The following is a 12,822-nucleotide window of genomic DNA, read 5'->3' as shown; positions in this document are numbered from 1 at the left end:
CCCTCAGGATTGAAGAGGAATTAATGCACCAACTTAAAACGCGCCACAGGGCAATAAGCCTGATAACAAACCTATCCAAAGTGACCCTAACCACAGACGAAATCTCAGTGTTAGAGAAGGGACTTGGGGTTATACCCACCCCTCGCCTGGATCGTTTTAAATTGAAATGTGAATTGGGAGAGTTTTTTCGAAAACTCAGATTAAAATCTTTTTTTGAACATCAAGATGCACAAGTTCCTGCCACATCGGGTGACACTCCATTTAAAAAGAAATCTAACTTCACCCCTCCAACACACCTGATACCGGCCGACATCATAACCTTTGAACAGGCGGTATTTCGGGAAGTAGAATCTTTGACTGAACCTACCTCATTCAAAAATTTGACAGCAGGAGAATTTAAGGCTATAAAATCTCTGCAAGAGAATCAAGATATTGTAATCAAAAGTGCTGACAAGGGGGGAGGTATAGTGATCCAGGATGCCACGGCTTACGATGCAGAATGCAAACGGCTCCTAGGGGATACCACTAGTTACACTATACTTCAACAGGACCCCTCCCCCTTTTTGAAGGATGAGATTCTGGAACTAGTTTCAACCGCAGAAAGAGATGGATACATCACTAAGCAGGAAGCTGATTTCCTCACCAACTCTGAAGAAAAAGTCCCCTACTTTTACACTCTTCCCAAAACCCATAAAAATCGGACTCCACCTCCGGGAAGACCGATAGTGTCAGGGATTGGGTCCCAGTTGGAACCACTCTCTAAGTACTGTGATTTTTTCTTTAAACCTTTAATCCAATCTACTAGTACCTACATCAAGGATACAAAAAGTCTTCTTTCAATGTTACTAAATGTGCAACTTCCTGAGGAACCATGCTACCTAGTGTCCTTAGACATTGAAAGTTTATACACTTGTATTCCGCAGGACGCCACCTTGAAAGTCTTGGCAGATATCCTTGATCAAACTACATGGTCGTATAATACTTCTAAGACCTTTGTAATGGATTGTGCTACTTTGGCTTTAAAGCGGAACTTTTTTCAATACCAAGACACCTTTTTCTTACAGAAGACTGGCACCTCGATGGGCAGTACCTTTGCCCCCAGCATAGCTGGGTTGTATGTTTACAACTTCGAGAAAACCCACATCTTAGCCAATTCCAACCCTTATGCTCTCAATGTTATCCTGTGGCAGAGGTACATTGATGATGTGCTTTTAATCTGGAAAGGGTCAGAGGAAAGTCTACATTCCTTCTTTGATTGGGTCAATACTTGTGACCCTCATTTAAGATTCACACACCAATATGATCTCAATTCGATTGTCTTCCTAGACGTTACCCTCACAAAAACTGGTAACCGACTGACGAGCAAAACCTACTATAAACCCACCAGTAGGAATAACCTCCTCCATTTCTCTAGTTTTCACCCGCGTTCACTACGCGAAAACCTCCCATTCGGCCAATATCTACGAGTTCGTAGAAATTGTAGTGATACCCGGGATTTTAACAAACAAGCGGATGACCTCACTAACAAACTAGAACATAGAGGGTATCCTAGAAAAATTCTTCAAAAGAGCCGTAAGAGAGCGAGAAATAACAATAGAGAAGCTCTTTTGGAAGACATTGAGAAGGAAAGTGAGTCTGAGGTTCCCCTAACCTGTGTAACCACTTACAACAATATTTCTAACTTGGTAAGTCGTTGCATTGGTAAGCATTGGCAAATCCTGACCAGTAATGGAAGAAATTGGCAGAAACCACTCTTTTCATATAAAAGAGACAGGAGCCTGCATGATGCCTTGGTACATACCCGTCCAAGAACTAGCCAACCTACACAGGACGCTTCTGTTTTGAACGCTTGGGGTTTGCCTTCGGTGAATGGCCATTTTCCCTGCGGGGGATGTAGTGTATGCCATCTTACATCTACCACTAAAACACTTCAATTAGAAGAAGGCAAAACATGGTACCTACGAGGCCACACTAACTGTAATTCAAGTAATGTCATCTACTTGATTACTTGTCCATGTGGCCTCAGATACGTAGGGATGACCACCAGAAAAATCAAGACTAGAATAGGAGAACATCGTAGCAACATCCGATGTGGCAGGAACACTACCAAACTGACTGCCCATTTCCTAGAGCAGGGTCATTGTCCAAATGATGTCAAATGGGTCATAATTGAACAGTTAAGCACTAAAAATGAAGGAACTTTATACGAGAAGGAACAGCGATGGGTATATCGCCTTTCAACCCATAAATATGGCTTGAATGATGAAATACCATGGGGATCAGTTATGCGGAGATAGAAATGCAACCAACACTGCTGATTAAGTAGATATAAAGATGTCCATGCCCATCCACCTTTAGGGTACTGAGACCATGAAGTAAGATTTCCTCCCCACATCAGGGTCTGCATGGATTATCAAGTGACCAATATTCCAATACACTGTCCTCCATGTTTTTCCCCCTTTTTTAACCTCATGCAGTTTTCTGTTACTGTGTAAATTTACACTGTTCTCCATTGCTGTTTCTGCCCCTATGTGGGTCTCTCTTTTACAGTGTATTTTTTACATTTGACCCCTTTCCACTGGGTCCCTTAAGGTATCCTTACGCTGCCCTATGGTGTCGTTTTGCTAACGTGTGTGTTTACACAAGACCCTTATTCACTGGGCCCTTGGGGATAGTTGTTATTTCGGCACTGTTCTCCGTTTCTGCGCCCGACCATATCGGTAAATAGATGGGCCCCTTTAAGATCATGACCAGCCTAGACATGTGACCACGTACTCCGCGTCACACGCGTCCCGCCTCCTTCCGTGTATTTCACCCGCGGTTTCACTCCGCGTCATCTGTAACGGGCGGCGGATGTGGCCGCTTGTAGGTGATCGTGCAGGGAGTCGTTTGGAGCCAAGTAAGTCGGATTTAGGTTTCATTCCAGAGCATAGTAATTTATTAATAATGATACGGCGAACTTAATACCGACACGCCGCTTTTTTGTTTCCCTCACGTTAAGAAATCCCAAACGTGAAGATTTCCTCCTGCCGCCATGCCCATGGGGCTTTTCACCTCGTAATATAAAGTAAGTGTATTGATCAATTCCTCCTTCTTAGCGGTCAGCTGCGCCCCATATGCTTCTTGCATAGGTGTTGTGAGGAGTAGCCACATCCAATTACCGACTTTGTATTAGGTTTTCCGAGCACTGTTTTTAAGCAATCTTTCGCTGTTGATAAAAAAGCTGAAACACCACACGTAAAAACTTAACGTGTGCTGTATTTAACAAGCAACTTTGGTATCTAGGATTAATGTACCCCTTACCAAGTTTTAAATCCAAAGGGAATAGAATTGCTATAGTTTGCGTACATAATTTTTCTAATATAGTTGTGTGCACATGCTGAGAGCTCATAAATGTAAATACATGGTTGCAAGGGTCCACAACTTGGCTGTCTTTTCTCACTTGTACAGATTACCACTGTTTCTCCTACAACAAGGTTTGGAATTAGTATTGGAGGAAGACTTTCCTAAAGGAGCATCGACACTGTCAGGTCGTATTGTTCCTTATAACCACCACGTGGTAAGAGCACTTTAGCGTGCCTTGATCAGTGAGTGGTGTCATACCTGGTCCTGATGAATGCTGAGCGGAATAGGGCTCATTAAGCAGAAACATGTTGACCATTTTTAGTTCTGTTTCTTTCACTTTATTAGGGGACTGATTGGTTCAAACTCACACAACCTCTCAATAGTCCGAAAATTATTAGATTTTCAACACACTGGTTTTAATAGAGTTAGAGCTACCCTCCTATTAAAATAATTTTGAGGAGTAGTCCATACTCTTTTTAACTCACTTTCACTTTCCCTAGCTAAACAAGAGAACCCAATGAAGATAACCGGCTACCAGTGTTTCACTGGGGCCGGAGGGTTCTTTTTAGCCAGGCCTTTGAGCACGTGCACTCTGTTTTCTTTCTACTGATATTAACATTCCTTCCTAATTAGGCCAGTAGGGCTTGCTTAATTTCTTTACTAGCCTACCGTGTTGAATGTTTGTATTAACACTCTCTTGTTGTTTGAAATTATAATCGTGTTTTCACACATGTCACTTCAGGCCAGCCCCTCCCTTCATCACTGTGCAAAGGCGCCCCGAGGTGCGTTTTAAGTTGGGGATAAAGTCCCCTTGAATCCCTCGGGTCCCTCGGGTCCAAGTAGCCCACCACGTACCTCCAGTAAGCTCCACAGAGCTGCATTGCAGAGCGATGTAAAAAGGGGAATGGCCTGGGCCATTTATCTGCAACGCAGCGCAGTGGCGCTTTCTGGAGGTACCTGGTGGGCTGGTTGGGCCCCAGCGACCCTCAGGATTGAAGAGAAAATAATCCCCAACTTAAAACGCACCACAGGGCGTGTTTGCACACATGTCACCCCAGGACCGCCCCCTCCCTTCACCACTGTGCAAACGCGCCCCCTGGCGCGTTGTAAGTTGGGGAATAAATTCCCCTTGAATAGTGAGGGTGCTTGATTTCGGTCCAGGAAAGACATTGCTTGGCAGTTCGGGCTGGACTGTTCCCATGAGGCACAGGGTCAAGACTGATTTGCATATGGCCATATCTGAACTGGGGTGGCTTGGTGAGCAAAATAATGATGGATTAAACCCAGATCTGTGACTGGGGGTGAATGTTTTGCCGTTGTGCAACATTCCATTCATCATCTTGTGTGTTTTGCTGTTCACCCTATGTGGGGAGGGTATGCCCAGACGTGGGTCCCGTGCTCACTAGGCCACTTGAGTCAAGCTATCCTGGCTGAAGACGGCTGATAGCCAGAAACCGGTCCTAGGATGCTTGATTCCGGTCCAGGAAAGACATTGCTTGGCAGTTCGGCCTGGACTGTTCCCATGAGGCACAGGGTCAGGGCTGATTTGCATATGGCCATGTCTGAACTGGGGTGGCTTGGTGAGCAAAATAACGATGGATTAAACCCAGATCTGTGACTGGGGGTGAATGTTTTGCCATTGTGCAACATTCCATCCATCATCCTGTGTGTTTTTCTGTTCCGCCTCCTGGGCCAATCATGGCCCCGGGGACTCCATCCCCCGGGGCCAGAACTCTCGTTGGGGACCATGGGGGGTCCCCAATTCCCCCACTGTCTCGCCAGCTACCCGCCTCCTGCGGGAGCCGGCATTGCTTTTCCACATGGGGAGCTGCTGACATGCAGCTCCCCGTGTGGAAACGCAATCTGGTTTGGTTTTTGGAAGAGAGAGCAGGTTCCCTGCTCTCTCTTCTAAAAACCAAACCAGAGTTTGCAATGACAGGGCAGGACCTGCGAGGCTCCTGCCCTGTCATTGCAAACAGCAGTGTAACCGTGGTGGGCACTCCAGGACACTGCAGGAGCTGGCCCTGGGGCTGGCGGTCCCCAGGGCCATCACGGGCTCCAGAAGGGGGGCCACACGTCTCCCTTCCCACATATATCACAGCCCTGGGGAGGTGGTGGTCCCCAGGGCTTAGGGGTCCGTAACTGACCCCCCAATTTGTATATGAGTGCCACGGGAAGGTGGCGGTCCCCGGGCGTGTGGGGGGGCTCGAGCCCCGCACAGGTAGATTTTTTTTTAAAAGAAGCCCCGGGGGTGGCGGTCCCCAGGACTGTGTGCATCCCCACGAACATAATTATTGAGAACCCTGGGGGTGGCAGTCCCAAGGGCATGGGGGGCCTTAGAGGCCCCCAAGCTATAAAAAAACAAGCGCCGGGGGTTGGCGGTCCCCTGGGCAGTGTGGGGGGGATTGGGGCCCCCACACACATGTTTTTTACTGCCCCTGGGACCTGGCCCACCCGGGGGCTTCAATTAAACGAAGTGCGGTTGCCTGCGCTTTGTTTTTTATTTCTCGTCCGGATTTGTGCACCCAGCACGTACTTGGCCAATTGTTTTATTTTTTTTATTCTTTTTTGGGCCATTGGGGGTCCTTATGGATCCCCCTGAGCAGGCCTAGGCGGTCAGGGTGTTTTTACCCTGCTCCCTTTTCTCATTTTGCATGTTTCTTTTACTGCTTTCTTGTGCCTCTGTTCTACCGAGGCACAAGATGGCTGCCAACACTTCCTGGTTTGAAGTGTTGACAGCCAATTAGAATGCAGCTCTTGATCGGCAGAGTGCGCTGATCCTCCGTGCCTCTGTATATCAACATTTTTATTTGTTGATGTTCTCAGCAACTACTGACCGGATTTACACCATTAAAGAAAAATATTGCTTTCTGAACCAGGCACTACCTTTCTGCCAAATTTGGTTTAATTCCGTTCAGCAGTTCGAGCTGTAGCCGGGTCTGAAGTTTCCTGTGGGAAATTGATTTTTTCACCTCTTGTTCTTGAATTTCTTAGGAACTACTGAATGGATTTACATCATTTAATAGAAACAGTTCTTTCTGAAACAAGGGCTACCTTTGTGCCAAATTTGGTGTAATTCCGTTCAGCAGTTCGGGCTGTAGCCGTGTCTAAAATTTCATATGGGAATAACATGGAGAAAACATGTTTTGGGCCTCCCTTTTTTTCCTGGCCCCCGCTTGCCGAATCACCCTGAAACTTTCAAGATAGGAGCTGACCGGAGCGCCCCACTAGTTTTGAAATTTGCGCAAAGATTTGTCAACCGGCACCAAAGTTATTGGGAAAACAAAAAACGCTTTTTAAATAGAAACAAGGTCCTAACTATAACTACCCACTGTCGACCGCCAGTAAGTAATATACACACACATATATATATTTAAGTTCATTAGCTCTTTATTGATTTTCATACCAAAACTGAAGAGCTCAAGATAAATGGTAATCACATAACAGAGAGTTATCTTACTTTTTACAAGTTAGATTTGAGGTGTAAGAAAGCTCTAATATTCAATACTAACAATACAAGACAACCATAACTATGACAAACACAAAGTAAATTGTATCCATAAATAAGTAGTTCTTTGCCCCAAGTTCAGCATTTCAAGACAATGACAAGTTTCTGAGGTAGAGTTGGTCAGCAGATAATGGTATAAACAATAACCACTGGTTTCCTTCTGATAAGCACAAAAACATACTTACTCATTATGCAAGTAATGGCAGGTTGACAGTACGCATGATTATACTAAACCCCCCTATATGAGTCATCACATTATACGTTTTATATCCGTTTTGTTCTACTACAAAACATTTCATCATAGTGATCATCTGTCAGATATTTCTTCCAGGGCAGTCAGGAATGTGGCACATGCTTTATGTGCTGTGACTCTACCTGTATGTTCAAATATTTCAGCCCTTATCTATGTCTTTCATCCATACCTGCACATTGGGCGTCAATGTAGCCTGTTAGGTCATAGCTATAAATGTGTTTGTTAAAACCGGGAACCAGTCCAAAATGTTGACTTATTCTAGTTTCTTTTCCATGCATTCCATCATTTTGGAGCTGCAAAAAGGGAGAATCTGACAAAAATAGGGGTATTTATTTTCCCAATTGACTTGCATAGATGCAAATGCAATTTTAGGTGGGAGATAGATACAATAAAGCTGCTTTGTACTTACAAAATCGTGAGTCTCTGGTATGAATGGGTTCTGTTGGCATGTGTGCTTCTCGATCTTGGGAACTGCCCCAGCACATACAAAAAGGGCTCACTGCCATTTGTTTTGCTGTAACATCTTTAGTTTTTGATTTGCCTCACCCCATTACTTCTGAATTATGGCTCACTCTCAGACCATAAGGTAAAACTTTGCTTCAGGTGATCTGCATATCTGAGCTGCCTTGTATATACAATTGTAATATTGCTTTTTATAGCAGTGTTATAGCTTTTGTAAGATGGCCATGGGCAAGGACTAGGGTAGCAATTCCGGTTTTGATGGGCCAGTGTCATCTCATGCCCGAATGAGGATTAGGGACATCCTTAGTGCATGGATGTCAATTCAGAAAATGCCAGTGGCAGTGGAAGTGACATCATACACCCTTTGACCTTATTTGCATCAAAGAAAGTGACAGCATATGACCTTTGACCCTTAATTTTCCCAGAAAGTGATATCATTTGACCTAAACCCGGATGATATCACAAAAATGACATCAATGAAGTTACATTATAACTGTGTCATTATTTTTTGGATACACCTATATTAGGATGCTAACGTAATCTTTGAAAGTGGTGGGGGTGTAATCCATTACTTGCCCTAAATTGTACAAAGCAAAGCAAATGAACTAGAGCTCTTTTGAATAGAATTAGGGGTAAGGGGTTAATTCCACAAGAAATGTTTAAAAACATGGGTCAAATAGTACATTTTAAACCAAACTTCTCACATAAATCTGCTAGAAAGTCATGGTCGATAAAAAAATGCACTGTTTAAGTATATAGGTCCTTTCATGGTGTGCCATGCCAACAAAACCTGACGACCCACAGGAGTTGAGCCCTTTTATCAAAATGTGCTATGGGTGCCCCCATATGCCAAAAATAACTTCTATTGTGCCTGGGCCAGCATTTTTCCATGGGTACCCCTTTATGCCACAGGAGCCCTCTTACGCCAACAATTACATATATGCAAGTCTTGGAAATTAACTATTAATGTTATCTAAGTACCATGGGTGAGCCTTATGTCAAGGTGTACCTCTGGTAGGATAGGGCCAGCATTTTGGCATAGTTTTCCCTAATTTACATTCATGAACACACACCAATCTCACCTACTCACTCTTAGTCAATTATTCTCACTCACTTATACTCCTTCATTCTCACTCTTTTACACTCAGTCTTCCACTCACAAACTGTCATTCATTCGTACACTGATTAACTCACACCTACTCACTCACACAAACTTGCACTCACTCTTACTCTCATCAATCATTCTCACTCACCCTGACCTACTCATACTCACTGACATTAATCTCAGTTATTGCCATTCCTATCACTGACAGGCACTTTTATTCACACACACAATCTCACATACACACATGCTTACATAAACACTCTCTCACACAAGCAACTGTCGCACGCAAGCATGCACTCAACATACATTTAAAACTTGTTTTTACTTACCTGATGCTATAGTTTGAATTATCCTACTAGTGAACAATATACAATTATTCTCTACTAGGATAATTAAAATGATCTGGAAACAAGGAGGGCAAAGCCACCCATGTCTTCTTGGCACTGATTTTGCCATCTCTGAAGCAGAGGCTTCTAAGGCAGTGCCAGGGACTCAGCTGTGACCCCTGCAAACCCATAAATGATGAAACAGACAAAAGGTGATGGAAGTCTGCTTGCAATAAGTCTAATCACTGCCAATGGCTCGGGGTGGCACTCCAATCCATTGTTCCTTTGCTCACCATGCCACTTCAGTTTGGATCCAGCCAAATGCAAATCTGTCTTGACCCTGCTGCTATAGGAACAGCAAACCCGAACTGCCAAGCCAGGCCCTCCCTGAACTGGAACACTAGCAACCCAGGACCAGTTTTGCCCTAGTTATGGGCTCATCAGCAGGGTACAGCTTGGTTCCAGAGAAACAGTGAGAATGGGACCCATTTCTAGGCATACGCATGCCACTTAGAGCAGTACATGAAACACACAGAAGGTAATAGGAGGCTGCTTGCAGTTCGTCTAGCCCCTGGCAATAGCTCGGGGTAGCACTCCAACCCATCATTCTTTTGCTCGCCATGCCATCTAAGATGGACCCATCCATATCAAAATCAGTCTGGACCCTGCTACAGTGGGAACAGTCCAGCCTGAACTGCCAAGCCACGTCCTCCATGAACCAGAACACAAGATACCTACCTGTGAAAGGTTTTTTCCTAGTTATGGGCTAATCAGCCGGGTACAGCTTGGTTCCAGTGCCACAATGAGCCTTAGTCCCACATCAGGCCATACCTGGCGCACTTAGTTTGGCAAATGCAAAAACAACTTGAGTGCTAACATTTTTCATTAAAGTCAAAAGTGAGGTATACATGAACACCATTTTCTTGGATTTGGAGCTGTCGGAGTTAAAGCCTTTCCTTAAGATCAGGCTGAAGTAAATGAGCATTGAGATGTTAATGCAGTTCTGAACCAGACGGTTCAAATGCTAGGGTAGGTATGGGTTTTAAATCATTTCAGTCATAACGTATTTTTAAAGGGACTAAAAACAGCTAAAGAGAGAGAGACGTCTGAATAGGTCCTGCATCCCCATTCTACATCTCTTTACTCAGATAGTCCATTTTTTCAATTGCTCAACACCTCCCTAATTTTAAAATACTAACAATTAGGCACGCTAATATCTTAGCTTACATTAAAAAAATAGAAAAAACAAAGGTGAAAGTACCATTATAATTAAGTGTTGAAATAAGGAAAACATGTACTTAAAAAAATAACTCTGAAATTCACTAGTATAGTTTACTGAGCTAACTATAACTTGTGCTCCTACCATGCACTGCTTATGACCTCACATATTAGATCACTCATTACATGTAGTCAGCTCTCAGCTGGAGAAGGCAGACTGGGTTCCCCATTTAAAACAAATCCTATATCCCATGTGTGATTTTTAACAGACTGAACCAGAGTTTAAGAGAAACTTAATCTAACGTTTTTTGGGTTTCTATGCCTAATATTTGCAAATCTATTTTAGTGCACAAAATATCTCACAGCTCTTTTTATTATAGAAATCACAAATGTTAGAGTCACTTCTGTCCTCTTCTCTCTCTATTTATCTCTTTCTCTGCTCCTCTGTCCCTCTATCTCTCTCTTGTTCGCTCTTTCTCTATCTCTCCTATTCTCTATCTCTGTCATTCTCCCTCTATCTTTAAATTCCTACGACTGCCACCCTCATTACGTCAGCCAAGGATCAAAGAAAATCTCCACCCCTCTCTGGTCCCACCTGATCCAATTCCATGCTGTGAGGACTTTTGCCTGCCTGAGATTATCCCCTTTACAAATAGGTAATAGGGTTTCAGCTAGGTGAATAATATTAATCCATTTGCTAACACAATTGAAACGTTTGAGGCAGGCTGTATAAAAACGCATTAAATATAGATAACAATTATAGCTGATATATAAATGTATTGTTTTCATTAATCTGGTCATATTTAATAATATGCACACTAACATTTTAGGATGTACTGATGGTCTATGAAAGTGTCCAATATGCTAATGTAAAGCAAAATTGGTTTCAATTTTTAGGGCGGGCCATAGTATCTAGGGTCTGAGCAGGAGGCCCCAGATACCTTAGAGGTTAAATACCCAACGTCAAAAGTGCCGATATAAGAAACTATAGGTGTAAAAAAGGTAAAATTATGGATTTATCACAACAGATAAAGCAGTGGAACAACATTGAGAACTTAATGTACCTACTAATTAAACTGATCTGCAGACAGATTGGAGTGTGAAAGGAGAGTGTGAAATTGTTGACATTCAAGCTGCAGTACAACATGATCTTAAGCCTTTGCTTTGCAATCTGCATTAGCATTTTCTTTATCATTTTGCTGGTCACTAAGCCCTGAGAATCAGTTGTTGACTACAGAGTTTGAGTTTAGTTGCAAGATATGTCAATGGGTCAATCAACATCTGCACTTGAATACTGAAGAGAAGAAAGCACCACGCAATAAGCATACACCGAAGGTAGAACAGGTCACAACTCCCATTACAGCACTGGGTGACTATGTTTCATTTACAGGTAAAGAGTTCCATGTAAGGATTACATTTTAGAGGACAGGTTTTGATATGCTGCTTTTGTCATGCACATGTTACCACTAATCAATTTGGAATTATAAGTGAACTTTAAAGATAGATATTTAGAACCATTGACATCTAATCATCAGTGTATTGGAAAATTAAAATTGAAATTTAGGTACGTGATATTTTGGGACATAACGCAACATAATTTAACATGATATAACATACACATGTATTCATAAAGCGCACATTCAACCTGAATGGTGTCATGGTGCCGAAATAGCAGATGTTTACAGATGTACCAGATTTAGTTTGGGTTTCCTTCTGTCTGTTCTCTATGGATTCTAAATTATGTTCTATTTTGCTGTAATTTACCTACACTGTATAAATGTATCAGCTGCTAACATATGACATCTGTCAAATCTAAAAGATCTACAATTAGCAAAAAAATGAAACGGTGTTTAAGTTTTCAAATTTAGTGTGTTGCATTTTTCAAAGCCCAGTTTGAGTCTCAAAAGTGAAGAAGTGAAATTTAATGTAAAGACATTGATACAACTTTCATTTTCATTCACAGTACCCGCACTGTCCTGACGTTCTGAAACTCGATCACTGGAAGCACAATGAGTAAAAACCTGCTTCTCGCCCAAATGTAATCGACTATTGTATATTAATTGTAATAAAAGGAGGATCATGGATTCAGTGGCCTTAATCTGTTACTAAAGTTCTAGACATTAATAGAACAAAAAACTATTATAATGTATTTCCTACATAACAAATCTCCTTACCTTTTTACATTGCTCAGCTAAAGAAAGTGACAATTACAGAGGTACAAATATGCGTGTACAAGTTTAATATGCTATGTTAGGAATGATTTTGTGAAGTAAAGAAAATTGTATTTAATTTACGGTCTCAGAATAATATCTGCCGATTTAATAATAAACACTATTTTAAAGTTAAGACGTATTGAACTGTTGTAATCTTTGTATCATCACTACTAAAGTTAGCACACATATGTACACAAACACACTCAGACACACACACACACACACCTGCACACACACACACACACACACACTAATCAACTGACCTTCCAGAACCTCACTTCTTCATCTCTTGAAATTAGCAGCCTTTCGAAATAGTACAAGAAATGCAGTCCCAACATTAAATAATATATCAAAAGTGGACATTTCCATTTAGTGTGTTCTAGAAATACTGA

The 12,822-nt window shown here is 42.4% G+C and overlaps 1 protein-coding gene across 1 annotated transcript in view; it reads left to right on the top strand.

Moving 5' to 3' along the window:
* LOC147727489 (alcohol dehydrogenase 1-like) overlaps window positions 1-12,563 on the top strand; it is a 256,534-nt gene extending 243,971 nt beyond the window's left edge. Inside the window, exon 9 of the mRNA XM_086961564.1 lies at window positions 12,181-12,563. Coding sequence (XP_086817690.1) covers window positions 12,181-12,205 — 25 coding nt within the window. The 3' untranslated portion in view covers window positions 12,206-12,563. The remainder of the gene's footprint in view (window positions 1-12,180) is intronic.
* Window positions 12,564-12,822: the final 259 nt, after the last annotated feature.

Source organism: Lissotriton vulgaris, chromosome 3_1 (assembly GCF_964263255.1).
Source record: "Lissotriton vulgaris chromosome 3_1, aLisVul1.2, whole genome shotgun sequence".
NCBI classification, from domain to species: domain Eukaryota; kingdom Metazoa; phylum Chordata; class Amphibia; order Caudata; family Salamandridae; genus Lissotriton; species Lissotriton vulgaris.
Note: the sequence above shows the minus strand (reverse complement) of the source record. Positions and strands in the feature narration are given on the sequence as shown.